General features: G+C 38.3%; 1 protein-coding gene across 5 annotated transcripts in view; it reads right to left on the reverse strand.

The window, feature by feature from the left end:
* Positions 1-1,784: 1,784 nt before the first annotated feature.
* The window catches only part of NIN (ninein), a 116,592-nt gene continuing 98,385 nt past the window's right edge, over positions 1,785-19,991 (reverse strand). For 2 of the 5 annotated variants that reach the window (XM_064365857.1, XM_064365854.1), the window contains 6 exons: positions 19,499-19,678; positions 18,349-18,495; positions 16,216-16,317; positions 11,827-12,027; positions 8,243-8,356; positions 1,785-5,665 (listed from right to left, as the gene is read on the reverse strand). In XM_064365857.1, the coding sequence (XP_064221927.1) occupies positions 5,456-5,665; positions 8,243-8,356; positions 11,827-12,027; positions 16,216-16,317; positions 18,349-18,495; positions 19,499-19,678 (954 nt within the window). In that variant the 3' untranslated portion in view covers positions 1,785-5,455. Of the gene's footprint in view, positions 5,666-8,118; positions 8,357-9,535; positions 10,041-11,826; positions 12,028-13,255; positions 13,317-16,215; positions 16,318-18,348; positions 18,496-19,498; positions 19,679-19,991 lie in introns of those variants that run through there. The other 3 variants (XM_064365858.1, XM_064365855.1, XM_064365856.1) reach the window with 3 other exon arrangements.

Below are 19,991 nucleotides of genomic sequence, written 5' to 3' on the forward strand. Positions count from 1 at the left end.
TCGAGGAAAGATGTGCCTCCAAACAGGAAAGAAAAATAATTGGAAAATGCTCATCTGAGCTGTAATCACTGTTAAGAGCTGTCTACTTTGCCTTAGCTAGTGAAGCATATCCCATGTAATCATTTTTCAGAATTAAATATTATTTTAACATAAGGGTATCCAGCTCTATTTTACATTGTTGCCTACTCATTACAGTATTTCACTATTTTACTTTTATAGTTCTCTGCTTTGGAATTTTAACTTTTTTTGGAATTTAAAAAAAGGTCTATTTGTCAAAACTAGCCATGTCTCCTGATTTACAAATGAAGCAACCAAACAAAAAAATAGAAAGTACTTCTGGGTGAATTTTTTTTTTTTTTTTTTTTGAGACAGTTTCGTTTGTTGTCCAGGCTGGAGTGCAATGGCATGATCTTGGCTCACGGTAACCTCCGCCTCCCAGGTTCAAGCAGTTCTTCTGCCTCAGCCTCCTCAGTAGCTGGGATTCCAGGCATATGCCGCTATACCTGGCTAATTTTTGTATTTTTAGTAGAGATGGGGTTTCATCATACTGGTCAGGCTAGTCTTGAACTCCTGACCTCAGGTGATCCAGCCGGCTTGGCCTCTCGAAGTGCTGGGTCCACTGAAATTGAACTTTTTGATCAGGAGATGATATAAGGGACATTTCACATCATTTAGGTGAAAATTCCAGTCTCATAACCACCATTATTATGGGGAAAATGGACATCAAGTATATATTAGAAAATTACTTTTTGCATGCACAGTAAGACTATAAAACACATAGGCTACACAAATCTCAATGAAGTACAGAATTATATTTAATGCTAGGTTAAGGACTTTACCCATTTGACACTAATTTTACTTATTTCGGTTCTCATAGCATGGAGTCCATCAACACTTGATTATCTTCTGTATGGATGTAGATTTTTGAATCTTTTTTTCTGTGTAAATCTTGTCACTCTAATGCAAACAGATGGCAGGAATGTTTTAAACAGTACTTTTCTTCAGAGTACAGTGTACATAGTTGCCATTGAACCAACCCTGATAAAATGCTCTGCCAGAAGTAGGAATTGATACAAGTGTTGCAGCACAGGGAAATCTGAGCCTCTAGTCCCCAGTCCCCTACTTAGCTGGCAGTGTGGCCTCGAGTAAGTCACAGCTTTGCTAAGCTTCACTTTTCTCATCCATAAAATGGGGATAATGGTACTTCATGCCTCGTAAGGCAGTGTGAGGTTGGTATAAAGGCTTTGAAATTGTAAAACAGGGCTCATGAGATGGGTCTAGTTTGGGCAACATTTCCAATTCTACATCTCAGTATTCAGCATATTAACATGCTTTTAGGTTTTTTGTGTTTCTAACTGTATGTATCTCATTTGTCATGAGCTGCTCAATTAAGAAAGTCTGAGCCACCCATAAAGACGGCAACATGAAATAAAGCCACCTTTCAAGAACCCCGAATCACAAGCAGGGCCTTGCCTAAGGTTAAGTGATGATTCTGCAGGTTAATTATGCATTGCCCCAGTGTACAGGGACCCCAGACTGGCTGGTGTGAAAGCCATCCTTCTCTAACAGAAATGGAGTTCCAGTGCTCTAAAACCTATACAAATCGCTTGAGGAATCTCTCCAAAATGAAAACTCTGATTTAGTAGGTCTGGCGTGTGGACTGAGATTCTGCATTTGCAGAATGTGTTTAGTGAAATATTTTGATGCTATCATTCTAAAGACCAATGATAAATACTCTGAAACTTTATTAAAATGTCAGGGTAGGTATATAGAAAACAAAAGGCTTGTTTGCAAAATTATTTATTTACATTTTAAGCTCACATTAAAATCTTTCTAGGATAGAATGGCTAAGATGAAATATACAAAGCTGATATAAACACATACTCATTAGTATTTATCTGAACAGAAATATAGAGATGGCTTTAGATAATCTCCGTTTTTCCTTCACACAACCAATGTTCCCTTAAGTCATGCCATGATAATGTCTCCCCATTAAGAACTTAACTTGTATTGTCCAAAAAAGCTGAAAAGCAAAAAGCTAACTTTGATTTGTTAAACAACTATTCATATGCCACAAAACCAAAACGACTTTACAATGCTGAGAGGTCCAGATAGGTCCAAACATGATGATTTTTAAATGAGTGCTTTGGTTAATTAGGCTTTGACTTGGGTTTTGGCATTACTTGTATAATTATATCATTCCAATGAGTCATTACAGGTAATCCATTCAAAACATGACTTGCTTAATACTATCACAAAGCACTTAGCCTTGCCTTGATTGTAAATACCTTTAAGATGCTGGCAATAGCAACAATTTCTCTCTTCCTTCACTCAACAAAAAAGAAAATCATATAAATCACAAAATAAAAAATTCATTTCTCACATGTTAAAAAAACAAAGTCTGCCATAAACCCTTATTTTTGAGAGAAGAAATAGTTTGTCACATCTGCCCTGGGTATTAGTGCATTATTAAAATATTAGACCCGTAAGATCCCTTCCTATGCCTTGAAAGCCTATGACTTCGTGATCTACTTATGTAAAATATGCTGTCAGGCTAAATAGGCAATGGATTGAAGTTTGTGGGAAGAATTTACATTTAAAACAGTTTTAAAAATCTGGATTTAATAAGAATTTTAGAAAAATAAATTAAACACTGTGGTCGGTTCTACTCTTCCCTCCACAAATCTGAGCTAAAGTGCAGGCTTCTAAAAAGCAGAAGAGAGCAAAATAGGATGAGAGGTGGATTTTGCTATCCACACTTCTTTTTTCTTCGTGTAATGTATTATCACAAAGGCAAACTTGATTCCCTTTTCTTGAAACGAAGATCTCCTCTTCTAAGACTATCTTAAATAACTGTTCTTAAATCAAGAAGCTTAAAAATCAGTGCTTTTAATAAACAAGCAACTAAATACCTATAAAATATATAACTTAGTATTTTGAAGAGTGCTATTGTAGTTTGAAACAACATCTAAACATAATTTTCAGTTTACATTTAATGTCTTTAAAAGGTCTTTTAAAAGCTGTAAGTTCTATTATAAATTGCCAACTAAATTATAAATTGCCACTCAACTTCTCAAAAATTGTTGCATAAATGTATACATTTAAGGTATCTGTATATTTCTCATATTGACCTTTTTCCCAACCTCATAAGTCAGGTAAAATGAGAAATTAAGCACCTATATGTTGGTTAAATTCACTTTCATTTGAGCAGCATTTTGATTTTGAATATAGACTCTAAATGTAGTCTAAACTTTCCAGAAAGTCATATTTACATTCATTGTACATTTTATATACACATAAATACAAATTTATAGGAAATAAACAAATTAACCTACACCTCTCATAGTATAAAAGACAAAAATTAAAAATACAACAAACGTGATCACATGCTAAGGCCAGCTATCTGGGAAATATTGTTCAGTTCCAACAGCAATAACCTTGAGTAACTTGACACATTATCACATAAATACACTACAGGTACTTAGTTAATTTTTGTCCTTAGCCTAGGCCAATTCATAGTTTTAAGTGAAAGCTTATGCCATACAAGTAGTTAAACACCTACTAGGAATGTTTGCATCGCAGAAGAAAGATCTAAAGAAGGCATGAGAGCAGATGTCAAAGATTTTGAAGTATAATTATAGGGAAGGATGAAAATGACCTCTTTATCCAGAGGAAAGTCAGGGCTTTCTGACAAGAGCTGCGCAAAGATTCAAAGGTCTGCTTCATCAGTGTGAACTCCTGGTCCCCAAAAAACAGTGCCTTGTCAAGGCTCTTATACTGTTTGGTCTCCTGGGTTGACTGGTGAGACTCAGAAGCCCCAAGAAACCCTGAAGTTCCCTGATGGAAATGACTTTGTTGAGATTGAGTTTCTGACATTATGACTTCTTGGGCAGTCTGCTTTCTGTTGTGTCCTGCCCGTTTAAAAGCAGTGCTTGATTTTGCTGTTACACCTTTTGTAAACAGATGGGCTTGTCCCTCCAGGAACATATGAAAGAGAAATTTTCTGATTATTGTCTCATGAAAACAAGCAGGTTGTGATGAGCCTGAATAGTGCCCCTGCACCTAGTGAGCCTTCCACCAACTGCTGGCGGAAGTGGACAGAAGCAGAGACTGTAACTGCAAGAAAAAGAAGGTTACCGAATCTAAAGTGTTTACTCTTCTATAAAGTTTTGATCTTGAGCATGAGTGGAAAGTCCTATTTGGCACTCCTTCACCTAAGGTGGCATGCCAATGCTTATCAAAGTAAGAAATTCTTAGAATCAGATTTGAGGTATAGAAGGAATAAGAAACATGGAAAATTTTGACCTATATTAAATAAACAAACTCTTCCATAAATCAGGTTTTTTTAACCCTAAAATCAAGGCCTTTTTTCCCCAGAATATTAAATTTACTAAAAATGTAGAAATAAAAATTCTACTATGGCTGTGAATATATAAGACAAATAAATGAGGTCACATGGTTTATACATTTCAAATTCTTAGAGAGGCCCTACAGTAGTTCAGGAAGACAGTTTAAAATATTGTTCCCTGAGTTCTTGAGGCAACCTCAAGTAAGTTCATGAACTCCAAGATTTGAGAGACAGAAAACCTACACGGTCTGCTTATCCCTCTTTTCTCAGAGTAGCTATTTACTCCAGAGTGGTTTGTTCAGTGCTTTCCCTACAGTTGAAACGCTTTAATTATGTGGCTTTATCCATTTCTTAGAAGACCAGCTCCCAAATGAAACTTCTGAGAGAAAGAAGAAAAGGCTGTTTAAAGCAAGTAAAGCTTTAACATCAGTTAAGAGTGCAATTGAGTAAATTAGTTCTAAGTTTATAATACAAAGAGTGGCAATACTGTCACAGGTGTTAGAAGGTTAGAATTCTACAGATTTGGGCTTGTCTGACTTCAGTGGTTAATAATCACTTAATAAGCCCTGCCTCCTAAGCAAACAATTATATTTTACCAATCAATTCAGTCTACCAATTAATTCAAAGAACCAAAACTATTACAATGACTTTCCAGTATTTAAATGTGTAAGAACACCTAAATTTGGTTTTAAAATAAAGTCCATAACAACCATTCTCAACAGATCTCAAACTTTAAGTATCTAGACTTTACACATAGATTTGTAATAATGATTTAAAAAAAACCCAAAAAACAAAAACTCATTCAAAACTGGGATTGTAAGGTGATTGAATTATGTCCACATTCTTGGTGGCTATTAGAATTCTAAAATAAATTCAAATCTTGGGAATAATTTAAGTAGTGAAATATGTGAGTGTTTATTTTCAAACTCCCATAAGGGTCTATTTAGAAAAACTATGATAAATGGAAACTCCAGTTCTGTTGCTGGCAGTTTAGGTTAGGCTTAATTTTAACTTTAAGCCAATAAAGGTTACAAAAGTTGAGAATCTACTGAAATGTCCCATCTGTTTCAGTAAAGTGCACAAACATGAGTGTACCCTTTGGTTTGGCTATGACCTCAAAGGAGGTGTAGAAGTCAATGGCGCTGGTGTCAGATTCCTAACTATATTACTGAGGCTGGCAATCTTCTCTTCCAGGAGGTAGTTTTTCTTCTCCGCTGTTTTCTGTCGCTGTTCAGTCATTTCCAGAGCTTTCAACAACTGGGCATTTTCAACATACAAATCCTTCACCATTGCATCTGCCTTAGTGTTCTTGCAGAGCTAGAAACAGAACCAGAAACATCTTGACTCCATTTCTGTATCTCTTCTTAGTTGAAGGTCTGACATAAGGACAGTTATTTTATAAAGGCAAATCACTTCTTCTAATTATATTCTTTTATTTTACAATATAGCTTTATCATCAGACTTGGCATCAGGGATGCCACTGGAGTAAATCCACTTTTTCCAAGCTATTTCTTTGCATGTTTATGTAAGTTACCAATTAAAAGAACAGATTGATATCAGAGAGCTCCAAAAGTTTTCTTCTACCTAAATAGGCATTATTCCTTTATTCATTCTTTAAAAATATGAAATACTTTTATAACTTAAATTCCTGAGGTGTCAGGTGTGGACTGTTTAACTCTACTTGTAACCAAAGGTGCTTGAACCTCCCCCATTCATAACTAAAACCCACTGATTATTTTAAAATTTAGCTCATATATTATAACAGAGATAATATTTGGGCAGTTACTTTTCCTGAACTTTTTTTTTTTTTTTTTTTTTTTTTTGCATGGGACCTTGTCTAGTCTAATCTTTATAGTTAGAATAAATAGTCTAGACCAGGCACAGTGGCTCACACCTGTAATCCCAGCACTTTGGGAGGCTAAGGCGGGCAGATCACCTCAGGTCGGCAGTTTGACACCAGCCTGACCAATGTGCAGAAACTCCATCTCTACTAAAAATACAAAAAATTATCTGGGTGTGGTGGCATGTGCCTGTAATCCCAGCTACTGGGGAGGCTGAGGCAGGAGATGGCATGAACCTGGGAGGATGAGATTGTGGTGAGCCGAGATTGCCCCACTGAACTCCAGCCTGGGCAACAAGATCTCCGTTTAAAAATATATATATATATATATAGTCTAGGTTGAGGTGGGAAAACTTGTTAGCAGCGCCTTGGGATACTTTCATTGTCATTCTGGTTAATATTTTCCAGTCTCCCTTCCCATGTTACACCTTTTAACTGTTCATTTTATACCCAATTTCAAGTAGGGCATCTAAAACTATAAAGGTTTATGAGAATAAAAAGCAACTAAAAGAGTGGCTTAACAACTTATTAGCATTTCTAAAGGGCAAGGATAAGGATGACAGCACTCAGAACCTAGATGACTGGCAGCTACCACTAATATTTCAGAACCTATTCTCTGGTAAACTTCCTGAATACTTCCTCTCTCCCTCCCTTTTCCTTTCCAAAAATAAAACAAAAACCACTTTGATGGCTCTTCATCACTGACCGAATAAAACTGAAGCTCCTTGGCTCAGCACTGGAGGCCAACTGTCCTGTTCCTCCTTCCCCTCTAGTCTCCCCTCCTGCCTCTCCCAGGACAACGTGAACTGTCAATGCGGACGTGATTATACGTGTCCACACCTCACATGTTGCCATAACTCCATGATGTTCCCACAGCCTAGGATGCCCTTCCCACAATTTCTTAACCAGTAAAATCTTACTCAACCGTCAAGACGCAGCTTAAGAGGCCTTCAGGAAGCTTTCTTTAAACTTCTGGGTAGGATCAAATATCTCTTCTCTTGTGTTCCCATCTACTGAAAACAGATGGATCCTCTTTATTTCTGAACCTACCATTTGGCCAAGCTGGGCAGGGACTTTGTTCACTGCTGTACCCATGTGTGTACAGCAGGACCTGGCGCACAGTAACTATGTGTTGAATGCTTGAATACGTAAAGAACTGAATGGATAAATGCTCACTCAGCAGGACTTTTTCTTCTCTGTGTATTAAGATACAGGCCAACAGAAAGTTCCTGTCTAAAAATGAATTCACACCCTCTCTTGGGAGGATTATTCTTAGGTCTTAAGTATCTAAAGAACTAGGTTGGGCAATTTCTGCCCCCCACCTGTTTGTCTCAGTCTCAGTTTCCAGAGAGGCTGTAACACCCTCCCAGAGGGTAGTACTTTCTGTATGTCTCTTCAGGGGATGTGCAACTAATTTCTAAACACCAAGGCCACATCTGCCACCAGCAGATAAAAGGAACAGACTGATTAGTGGTCCTCTAATTCAAAGTACATCTTTTTGGAGTCTGGCTGTAGCATAAGATACTTTTTTGAGGTTTTTCAGAAGCTTTTGGGAACAGGAAAGCTAAAGTTCTATTTATCCCTCCCCGCTTTTCTTTTAAACCTATGTCATTTTTCTTTTCTTTTCTTTTTTTTTCCCCAGGCTTCAGCCCCTCAAACCTATGTCATTTTTTCAATTTAAATAAGAATATTTCCTGTCTTGGGCAGAAGAATATCTATTGATTCACATGGACCTAAAACACATCCATTCACATGCTTTAGGTCCAAATGAATCAACAGGTTTTTTTTTTATTCTTTAAAATCTGGTCCATGTGACTGTTAGCAAATATTTACACTTTTAAAACATGCCTTAAACAGAGCTTTGGAAAAAAGAGAGTTCATATTTTTGGGGTGGTATGAGGGAGAGCAAATCCTAAGTTCTTGTAGACACTTAGAATAGAATTTGCCTTTATTAGACAACATAAGTTAACGAGTTAATAGCAATAGAGGGATGTAAAACTGGAGTTAAAGCTGGAATGTGAGGTGGGTGGACAGAGATGACCGGGGAGGCTCACTTGTTCTTTGAGCTGATTCACTTTCTCTTGAAGAAGCCTTTTCACTAGTTTCAGTTTCTGTTCAACTTCTATCATGCGTTCCTCCATGACGGTTACCAGTTGTTCCTGGTTTCCCTGGAGGGAAGAAAAGTGCATTATCATTTGAAAATCATGTCACACTGAAAAGAAAACACTGGTTTATTTTCCCCACAAGATGCCTAGAGAAAGGACAGCAAATGTTTTGCCTTTGTAACAGGAAGGATGGATTTCTGATGAAATGGGAGTTTTGAGCCCTGCATGGATTGCACATATAAGAAAAGTAACCCTATCAGATTTTTTTAAATCAGATTTAAAATAAAAGAATCTTACCTGTTACCATCGTCCCCCTGATATAAACCAAAATTCTTTAAAACCCATAATTTAATACCTGTGTGTACTTCTAGTAAAATGGACATCCAAGGTAAGTTGAAAGATACATAGTTATCACCTCCCATCTGTGATTTGGGTCTTTACAATGTTGTGGGCCTCTCAACAACAAAACAAGCACTGACTGTATTCAGGGTTTTCTAACATTTCCAATCAGTTTGCAATAGGCATGTCTGTTTTTCCTCTGAAGCAGCTGATGACTGTGAGGGTGTTAGTGTTTCTTTCTTCATAATAAGCAGCCTCTTCCTGCCAATTTTTCTAGTCATCTGTTTCCCACTTGTAAATGTGAAGCACACATCTGGATTGGAGGATGGGTTTATTACCAAAGCAGAATGAAAATTAAAAATCTCCTCTTCTCCTCTTCTCACACAATGGTGATAGGTTAAGGAGTTAAGCGGGTTTTGGGGAGCAGCAAGACCTAGAGAGATCAGAATGCAGCCAACCGCCTCCCACCCCCCATCCCTCTGCAGTCCACCAAAATGTCCCCATGAGGAATTTCAGATTTCAAAAAGGTGTTAATGGGTGATGGTAGTTAAGACATACTTTAAAAGACATGCAGAATGACCAAATGTAAGTCAAAGACAACCATCTGTTTGGATATTAATCACACTTCATCAAACCCTAAATCGTGTAGTAGCTATCCTGAGGATAGAAACTGTAAGCAAAGGTCTAATGCAGGAAGTAAATTATAAGAAATTGGGCCTGGAGAACATCTAGCTTTTGAAAAGGCTGACATTAAAAAAAAAAATAGCTTTTTAAAGTTCAAACATAAATGCTATAAGTCTGATAACTACTTGCCCAACAAAGCAAAACAAAAAAAATAAGAGATGATAATTCCAAGAACAGAGAGTTGGCAAAAGAGTGGAAAAACAGGAAAAACAAAGGCAGTCATATACTTAAAATTTTATTTCATCAAAATTTTCCTGTCAAAAAGTTTTATACATCTTATACAAAACAGTATAAATACCCCCGATTTTCTTCAAATTCCATATATAAAAGTAGTACCTTTTGTTAAAAATAGTTACAACATATGGAATGAGAAAATATAGAGACTACATCCTTTCAAGAATCTTAAATCCACACTCTTTAAAGGGTATAAATAAAATGATTTGTGACAAGCTGATTGTGAATTTGATTCACAAGATCTGTCATTTCTACATAAATAAGAGACATAATACTGCAAAGGTTTAACAGTAAAAATAAATAATTTAAAAGAGCACTTGATTCCAACATAGCTTAGCTTATGTCTCTGTGTGTGGTGTGTGTGCATGGGTGGGTGTGTGCGTCTGTCTGCCATGGTAAGAAATGCCATCCATAAGCAGCCCAGTTTTCACAGGTGCCCAATCCTTCTGTAGGAATCTGCATGCACTGCTCGCTGCTCCGGTAGCAAGGCCTAGAGAAAGAAGGCAAGTGGTACACTTCACCCTCATGTCAGGATGAGTTTTTAGGGGGAGTCTAAATTCACACATTTATAATGCAAACACTTTTTAAAAGCACACACATCAACACTACATAGGCAAGCAAAGCAACACAAATGCAGAAGAGATCACATCACTCCACACACAGAAACGTGCAGATTCTAATATTCTATATTCTTAAAATTAGCGTCAGCTCAGCAGCAGGAAATGGGAGAGCCTACAATAGCATTCTGGTGAGAGTAACAAGCAGTCTACCCTTGTCAGCTGATTGGAGGATTTTTTTTTTTTTTTTCCAAAAATCTTAACTGTTTTTCCTCCAATTCCTTCAGGATTAGATAAAAGGATCCTTTTTAACAGTGGTGGGTGGGTTGGAAAGAGCATGCTTTGAAAATAGTGTGTAAGAGAGTAATGAGTAGAATCTTGGCAGGATCATTCGGTTAGAAGGTCCACTAAAAACTGAGGTCGAAGTTTTGTAGTTCAATTACATAATGAAGAGTTAAAGCATCTCTCTAACACTCTACGATCACAATTTAAGACCTTTAATATTGGGAAGTTGAAGAGGTATGTATAAAGCTTTCAAAAACGGATTTTAAAGCTCATGAGACAAAAACCTTCTAAAGCTGATTAGAAATATAGGTATGCATGTAGAGGGAAAAGTTGATTAGAACTGACAGGTGATAGGAGTACTTCATAATAAAGCATAGAAACTAGAAGAAATAGAACTGCTCCTATGTATATTTCCAGGGTTAACATGACTTTGCAAAGCCACTCTGAGGGGATTTAAAAGGAGATGGGAAATTCCTTATCAAGTATTAATGAGAGGAAAGGTATCTGAAAACACAAGTGCATGCAAACCAGAAAAAATTAATGTAGAATCCCACAAAGAAGGAGTTTCTATTTCTTTATTCCTAATTCTGAATTAACAAAATGGGCAAGCCCCAAGAGTTAAACGTCTGAGAAAGGATGATAAATGTACTAAAGAGAAATAAACCTAATACAAGATTGGATGTGGTGGTAAGCTGGGATCATGCTGATGGAAACAATGAGAAGCTCTTGATCTGCTTAGTTTTTTGAACTGGGTAACTTAAATGAAGTATGTCAACTAGAACGATGTCACTGACTACACTATTTGTTGTGAAAAGTCCTCAGTTGCGATTTTCACGGAATGCAGCAGGCTGCAAGGCTCTGGCACAGGAAAGCTTAGTGTACTTTGTTAGTAGCGCGTATCCTAGCCACATTTAAACTTTGTAATATTTATTTTCGGCATGGGATGGGAACATTAGGCCAATTGTGCACTATGTTTAAGTGATCCTGATACTTCCTCATCTATTACAAATGGGCAAAGAAGTCTCAAAACACTAAATGACTCAGCTTAGACGCTGAGAGCTCAAAAGTAGCACTGCACAACCCAAAAAACCGCACTGCAGTTCTATGGATTTGTCATACAGGTAAAATATAACTCTCTGAAAGAAGATTTAGGGTCATGATTTTGTTTTTTTTAAATTTAAGAATGGAGTTTTGCTATGATGCCCAGGCTGGAGCGCAGCGGCTATTCACAGGCATGATCGTAGCTCACCGCAGCCTTGAACCTCTGGCCTCAAGTGATCCTCCTGTCTCAGTCTCCCAGTAGCTGGGACTACAGGTGTGTCCCACCAGATTTAGGTTCTTTCTTTCCACCTTTGAACTGGTATAACTTTCAAATAATCAGGTAAAATTAACAGGTGATCTGAGTTCACTACTAGAGAAGAGAGAGCTTCATACCTGTGGTGTGTTGGTTTCGGAGATCCTGTTTTCAAGTTCCTCCTGCAGGTGCTGGTTTATCCTTTCTGCCTGCAGCAGCTGGTGTTGAAGCTGCAGAAACTGCTCCCTGGGCACCATCGGACAGGCTTGCTGCTGGAGCAGCTGCAAATCCCAAGCATGAGGGGAAGGGCTAGGCATCGCAGTGGACCTCAGGTGCTGCATCTGAAGGACAAGGGCAAAGCTCTGGTCAGCTGAGTGCCTTCAATCCCACAGCTGCCCTTGATGCTGTGTGGCAGTGAGGAATGAAGGCTACAAATTCATTCATAACCTCAGACCCACTGAAACTTAGCAACAGGACAGCACTTGGGCCTGAGGAAGATGGAAATGAGGAGCTATTCTGCTTAGTAGAGAATATGTTTAATAAATAGACTTTCTTAAAAGTTTTAGACTTAAAAAAAAAAAGCACTTCCCAACTCTGTAGTTATATTAAGGGCATGATGTACATAATACATCTGAATTCCATCTCATTTTTTTACACTGGAAAAATTACCTCCCGCCTTTTTAAAACTGGGGTTGGAATAAGGAAATCGGGGGAGAAAGTGGTTATGCTTTAGAGTTTTACCACTTTACTTACCATTCATAAAGATTCGTAAAGATAAATGTTCAATGACTACATTTTTTCCAACCCCGAGTTAGCAAGTTTTTTGAAGAACTTCATCTTGGATCTAAAATTATTTTAATCTACATTTAGTTTATCAATATGCAGTTATACCCTTAGGTGAAACAGCACAAGACAGACAATTCTGGAGCATAAAGCAATAATATCCTAGAGCATCTGGGAACTGGAGAACATGGAATGGGAGTATTCAAGACCATGAGGAAATGTGCATCAACATGCCAGTCCAAGTCAGGGAGAGGAAAGGGAGGAGGATACGCAGCATTTGGGCCGGTGAGGCAGGCCACCTCACGCCTGTAGACTCGCGGAGCATGCAACAAACATGACCAAGGACTAAGCTCAAGGAGCGGCACCTCCAGGCTTGTGAGAAGCTGGAAAAGGACCTCTAAGACTTGGCTATAATGAAATGTTACCGTGAAACTGCAGAGCCACTATCCATTTCCTTAGAGCGAAATTTCTAGGTGGGGGTAGGGGCATGGCCCACTTTGAAAATACTTCCAGTTGTAGATTCAGAAAACCACTTTATTTTCATGATAAAAATTATGGAGAATTATCCCATAATTTTATAGCAGCGGGATAATTTTCTTCATACATAATGCTTTAAATACTGAGGAAAAGTCTGATGCAAACAGGCATATTATACCATTAAAACAAAATGAATACTGGCTCTTAAATTCTTAATAACTGTTATGAGCAACAGAAAGGATAACATGAGCAAGGGGTTGAATGAGATGGCTCCATGCTATGAAAGTTCATTGAAAGAGAAAGTTCTACCTTCACACACTATCTCAGGCAGAGAACTGCACCCTTCTCTGCTACTTCCAACCACTGAGTTCTAGGTACAGGTTAGCCACAGACAAAACAAAAAGAAAAGAAAATTATAGGAGTTATAAAAAGAGAAAAGTATGAGTTCTAAAAGGAAAGAACAGTACCAATTATTAGGTATATACATGAGTAAGAGCATATGAAAAACCAACATTTACATTTTTTTGTGTATAAATTTTAGACACTAAAATGTCCTACAGCTCTAATTCTGCAAGTGCATCTGCACTTACTGCATCCTTTTTGTACCCCTCTCAATGTAATGAATTAGAAGATTCCAGATCCAGGCCGGGCGCGGTGATTCACAGCTGTAATCCTAGCACTTTGGGAGGCCAAGGTGGGCAGATCGCTTGAGGTTAGGAGTTCAAGACCGGCCCGGCCAACGTAGTAAAACCCTGTCTCTACCAAAAATACAAAAATTATCCAGGCACGGTGGCATGTGGGCCTTCAGTTCTGGCTACTTGGGAGCTGAGCAGGAGAATCGCTTGAACCCATGAGGCAGAGGTTGCAGTGAGCCAAGATCTGCACCACTGCACTCCACCCTGGGTGATAGAGTGAGACTCTGTCTCAGAAATAAATAAATAAAGATTATTCCAGGTCCAGTATGGAATGGATCTGATGTTAAATCTCTTGCCACTTGGAGATGCAGAATACAGTATAAACTATAAATCATTTTTCTTGTTTAAGTGTCTGAACTGTTGGCTATCACAGAGGTATAGAGCAGACCTAGGAACTGCTGATATAGCCTGTAACCCTTTTGTTGAATGTTTAGAACGAATTGTTTATTGAATTGCTCACAGTGGAAAAAGCCCTGAAGTAGGAGTCAAATACTAACCCTAATTTTTCCTTTTCCTAGTCGAGTAATTTGTAATCTTTAATTATAGTAGGGGCTATATTACATTAGAACTATGACTGCTAAACTAGTATATACAGATGAGGAGAGCCTGCTTCCCACAAGGGAGTGCGTATGTCAAATCAGAATAATGAAGAGAGCTTTGCTTAAATTCCCTGATTCCAGTTCTGATGCAGAAACTTGTCCCCGCCCAGCCTACCACCCGCTGCCCCAATGAGGTAAGAATCCCTGCCAGAGTGAGAAGCAATGTACCTATCCCTCAGGTGAGCTAGGGCACAAAAGAAGGTATGAAAACCACTGTGCATCCCCCAAATTAACCTACTCTATACGTATCATAATATAAATAAAAAGCCAGTTTGTAGGGCTGGAGAGGGGGAATGGTTAATGCTTAATGGTTACAGCTTCTGTTCGGAGTGATGAAAAGGTTTTGGAAGTAGTGGTAATGGTTGTAGGATGTTGTGAATTTAATGAATGCCACTGAATTGTACATTTTTAAATGGCTAAAATGGCAAATGATATGTTAGGTATGTATTTATCACAGGTTAAAAATTATACAAAAAAATCATTGAATTGTACATCTGAAATATGTGAACTACATACTATGTAAATGATACCTCAATAACACTGTTTTTAAAAACTCCAATCTGGAGTAATGTAGGAGGGATTAGGGAACTCCCAATACTTTGGGAGTCTGAGGTGGAAGGATTGCTTGAACCCAGTAATTCAAGGCTGCAGTGAGCTGTGATCATGCCACTGTCCTCTAGCTTGAGTGACAGAATCTCAAAAAAATAACCAGTGTGTCTAAATATAGCGTTAATAATTCATTTTTTTTAAAAAATAGTCTCGCTCTGTCACCCAGGCTGGAGTGCAGTGGCACAATCTCGGCTCACTGCAACCTCCGCCTCCCGGGCTCACTGAGTGGCTGGGATTACAGGTGTGCACCATCATGCCTGGCTAATTTTTGTATTGAGTAGAGACGGTGTTTTACCATGTTAGTCAGGCTGGTCTCGAACTTGTGACCTCATAATCCATCCACCTTGGCCTCCCAAAGTGCTGGGATTACAGGCATGAGTCACTGTATCCGGCTAATAATTCAGTTCTATTTCCTAATGAAAGTTACATTAGAATAAATAGGTATAAGATTTCACATTAAAAATCGATGCTTGGTTTTTAAAGCTACCTTTGCATGTGGCCAGATTCATAAAAGAAAATACTTAAATATTTCAATTTCTTCTTCTTTTTTTTTTTTGAGATGGAGTCTCACTTTATTGCCCACGCTGGAGTGCAATGGCACGATCTTGTCTCACTGCAACCTCTGACTCCCAGGTTCAAGCGATTCTCAGCCTTCTGAGTAGCTGGGATTACAGGCACCCACCACCATGCCCAGCTATTTTTTTAATATTTTTACTAGAGACGGGGATTCACTATTTTGGCCAGGCTGGTCTCAAACTTCTGACCTCAGGTGATTGCCTCCCTCAGCCTCCCAAAGTGCTGGGATTACCGGTATGAACCACTATGCCACCACAAATACATTTTCATAGTTATCAGATATATCTCTCACAAGGCAGTGCTGAGTTTTAAATGTAGTAATGAAGAATAGAAACACTTGAAATTAAAACTCCTAAATGTCAATGCTCTCAAATTTCCTGCATGGATTTCCCAACTGAAGAAGGTGCTAGACACCAATCATATCTATAAAATCCTGCAATATAGGAGGGATCAGGGAACTGGTATAAACACGGTGATGGCAAGAGTGCTCAGGGCACTTTGGCTAGTATCAGGGAGTCCCTGCCAACTGGTTTTGTAGAGGTACAGGTCTTTGCATTTTAGGTCGGTCACCATCATTACTTCCTCTGAAAAGCAGTATGGCTTCCTATGACAGTGTAATTAAGCAAAGTTGTCTATTAAACTTGGTAAGACAGACCAAAGAATTCAACTTGGCAGTGTACTTACAGTTTCACAACAGGAATTCAATGCCATGTCTAGTCTCTACCAACAAATGGCTCATTCACGGATTAAAATATTCTTCATAGCTAAGGCCATCTGCTGAGAAACTTACCTCCATGAGCTGCTCATCCAGTTTTACTTGTTTCTTTTTCAGGCCTTCGTTCTCCAAATGAATTGTTTCTAATTCTTGCTCAAGGGAATTCATCTGACTGACCTGTTTCCAAAAACAAAATATTCCCTTTAAACAAAAAAACACTTGAGTTGTTCTATTTTATTTTGACAAATCTGTGCTTGTCAGAAATCTCAACTCTTGGAAGAAAGCCAAGTTAATTCAGTGACAGAAAACAAATAATACAATCAGTGTATTGCTTACATTGAAGTAATCTAGTTTTAATCACCTGTCTTCACACAGAATAGATTCCTTAAGGTAGCTGGCTTTTAGACTTGGATGCCACCCACTGTAAGAAATGCATTTTATCTTACAACAGTACACACACCCACACATGTGTACAGTAAGTACATGTCACTGAAATACCCTTACCATGGGCCATGTACTCTGATATTTTGTAGTCTATTAACAAAAAATGCTGGTTTCCATTAAATTGATTTCATAATCCTCTACTATGGATCTGCAGTAGGAAAAATACTGTCTTAAGGCAAAGTTAAAGGCTTAAAATTGAGGGTACATAAAACCTCATTTATATAACTTCTCCATTTTAAAGATTTTGAGTACTCATTTTTATATCTCTTTACTACAGGAAGAACCTAGTCAACTAGAGGACACATTATTGCTCAGTTAAAAACATACAACATTATCTTAGAAAGCTGATTGCTTTTATCAAAAAGAGCTGAGAACAGCAAGAATTGTGAAACAGAAGTGTAGTATTCCAGGTCCATTTTAAAATTCAGTGTTATTTAAAAGCCTATCACAGACTTTTCTCCCCCATCGTGAGCAGCTAGATAAAACCCATTTTCTTTCTGCAAAGTTTACTTGAATGTTCCTGAAATTTCGGCTCTAAGAGCTGAGAACAGCAAGAATTGTGAAACAGAAGTGTAGTCTTCCAGGTTCATTTTAAAATTCAATGTTATTTAAAAGCCTATCACAGACTTTTTTCCCCCCTTGTGAGCAGCTAGATAAAACCCATTTTCTTTCTGCAAAGTTTACTTGAATGTTCCTGAAATTTCGGCTTTAGAGCACAACCGACCTTCTTACTGCAAATGGTCATAACTTTCACAAAAAACAAGAATTTTATGAATATTTTCTAATGAAATATTTTTTCTCAAATTTCTAAGCAAACCATGTTTCATATAAAGAGGTAATAGTGAAAACTGAGTTTCAGTGTAGAAAAAAGTAACAACTCTGAGAAGTGTGGTCTTGAACTCTAACTTTATGGGACAAAGTACAGAAAGCAAACTGAGTGGCACTGCAGAGGTGTGACCATGGGTAGCCAGCCTCCAAGAGGCCCCAAAGAGCCCCACCTCTGGTATTCACACCCTCACACAGTCCCCTCCCACACTAACCTAGGGTTAGTCTGTGTGACAAACAGAATGCAGCAGAAATGTTGGTATGTCAATTGCAGGATTAGATCATACAAGGGACCACAGCTTCAGTCTTGGTCTCTTGGTGTCAGTGTCTGTTTCATCACTCCTTGCGGAAGCCAGATGCTATACCCTGAGAAAAGGCCCAGGTAGTGAAGAACTGAGGTCTCAGGCAAGCAGCTGGCAAGGAACAGAAGCCTCTTGCTAACAGTTGTATGAATGAGCTTGGAAAGTAAATCCGCTAGCCCCAGCGAAGCCTTCAGATAATTGCAGGCCTGGTCAACATCTAGACTGCATCCTCAAGAGAGCCCTGAGTCAGACCACCCAGCTAAGCTGCTTCTGACTTTCTGACTTGTAGATAAGACAACAAATGTTTGTTGTTTTGTTATATAACAATAAAAAATACAGCCCATATTAAAATGTTTCTAATATTAGGGTGATAAATATTTTGCCAACTTATAAAGGTTTATAATATGAATAGAGATGATTAACTGTCTTTAAGAAAGCTTAAATTGTTCTTCATTCAACCATTATTCAATTAAAAAGAACCATGATGCTGTTTTGACAAGATAACAACAGCATAAAGAGATAGAGCCAAAATATGCCACTGTAATCATTTCCTTAGAAGTACACCTGAGAAGAAACACCCTTAGGAACACATTATAATGAAAACATAGATGCATGCCATATACTCTCAAAAACTCACCTTCCTGTTAGTAGGAGATCTTTCTTTCTGAAACTGATCACACTCTCTCTTTAAGCTCAATTTTTCCTGCTCTGTGGGTTTCACAGCACCTGATGGATTTAGATGTTTTTGGTGCTTGGGAAGGAGGTTGGATTCCAGCTGACGGACCTAACAAGAACAAATGTAAGAGGAAGAAATGCTAATACAATCACCCAGCCAGTAAAAACAACAAACAGAGAAAGTTTTAATTCAGCACTTGGGTCCTGTTGTAACTTCCTTTTCAGTCCAGCCTATAAATACTTGAAGCATACTCTTCCGGATCTCAAAAGACCCTCTAGGTAAGTCTGGTTGAGTCTACAAACCCAACACTGTAGGAACAAGACAGGGAAGAGGGGACTTGTGCGCCAGGAGTCAACAGTGTATGTGATGTGGCTGTCAGGAAAACGGGCACAGCAGTCCCAGGCCCCTTTTTATCTGACATGAACACTACTTTTAGGAGAGAATGGGCTAACAGTCCCATCTGCCCTGTATTGGACTTTTCACATGTAAAGCAGTTCTATGAGGACATGAACCATGTCTGTCTTGCTCACCACTGTCAGCAATAGCAGAGTTTCTGGCATGGAGTAGGTGTTCTGAGTATCTGCAACTCTTCAGAGTTCCTCCTCAAAAGAGGTGTTAAACATAGGTTAAATATCATTGGGGGACTATGTAGCAGAGGTAAGGAATTCAAGCACCAGGGTGGTGGCTGGAAAAGACCTTTGAAGATCATTCTAACCTTGAAATGTTGTGTTTTAAAGGAGGCGCCTTTTTCTCTCATAATGAGTTACTCAGACCTGCAAGATCTGAGTCTAGTTTTGCCACTTTTGTACTACTAGTCTTGGTGGCCAGCCAGTTTGAATGAAGAATATATGGTTCACATAATTTCCATGAGTCTATACTTTGGATATGAAGATTAAAATCACAAATATATTTTAATATAAAACTATTTTATAAACATCAGGATAAAATTATATGTGAGCAAATGATAAACCACACATTCTTAAAATAAGTCTGCTATAGCAGGATACTCAAATTCCTACCTTAGAACCATTCCAGTCACATCCAACATTCATTTTCATATCAAACTCGTCATTTGCAGACATACGCCACAACGTGCAGCTTCTCAAGTTACCTTCTCCCGGGAGTGCGTGAGTTCGGCTTTGGTGTTCTGTACCACGGCCTGGAGCCTCTCATTCTCTTGCCAAAGCAGCTGTTGTTCCTCATTCATCAGATGATCCAACTTGTCCCAGGACAGCCTTTTCTGCTGGTTATGGAGCCCTGATGAATGAGTAGCTATTTCTGGGGCCCAGCTCTTAAGAGAGAATTGTAGAGTGTAAGCCTTAAAAACAAGCTGTTGGGTAATTTCTGTTTTGAGACAGGTATCGTAGTTACCCAATGACTCCTAGTAAGTACTTTTCAATTGTCCCCTTGGTCTTCTAAATGAAAATATGTGTTTGTATATATAAATATGAACAATATTCTAGAAGTTTGATTTTTAAAAAAGGTTTGGAGAGTCTCTGTTTAAAATGGTCTTTGACAAAACAGCCATGTCAAGTCCGAAAGTGAATATGTCTGTAGGGCAAGGCCCAGTTCTATAAAGGACTCAAGTGCATAGAGATTGGTGG

Source organism: Aotus nancymaae, unplaced genomic scaffold, assembly GCF_030222135.1.
Source record: "Aotus nancymaae isolate 86718 unplaced genomic scaffold, 86718_ANA_hifiasm-v0.15.2.pri h1tg000062l, whole genome shotgun sequence".
Lineage (NCBI taxonomy): Eukaryota > Metazoa > Chordata > Mammalia > Primates > Aotidae > Aotus > Aotus nancymaae.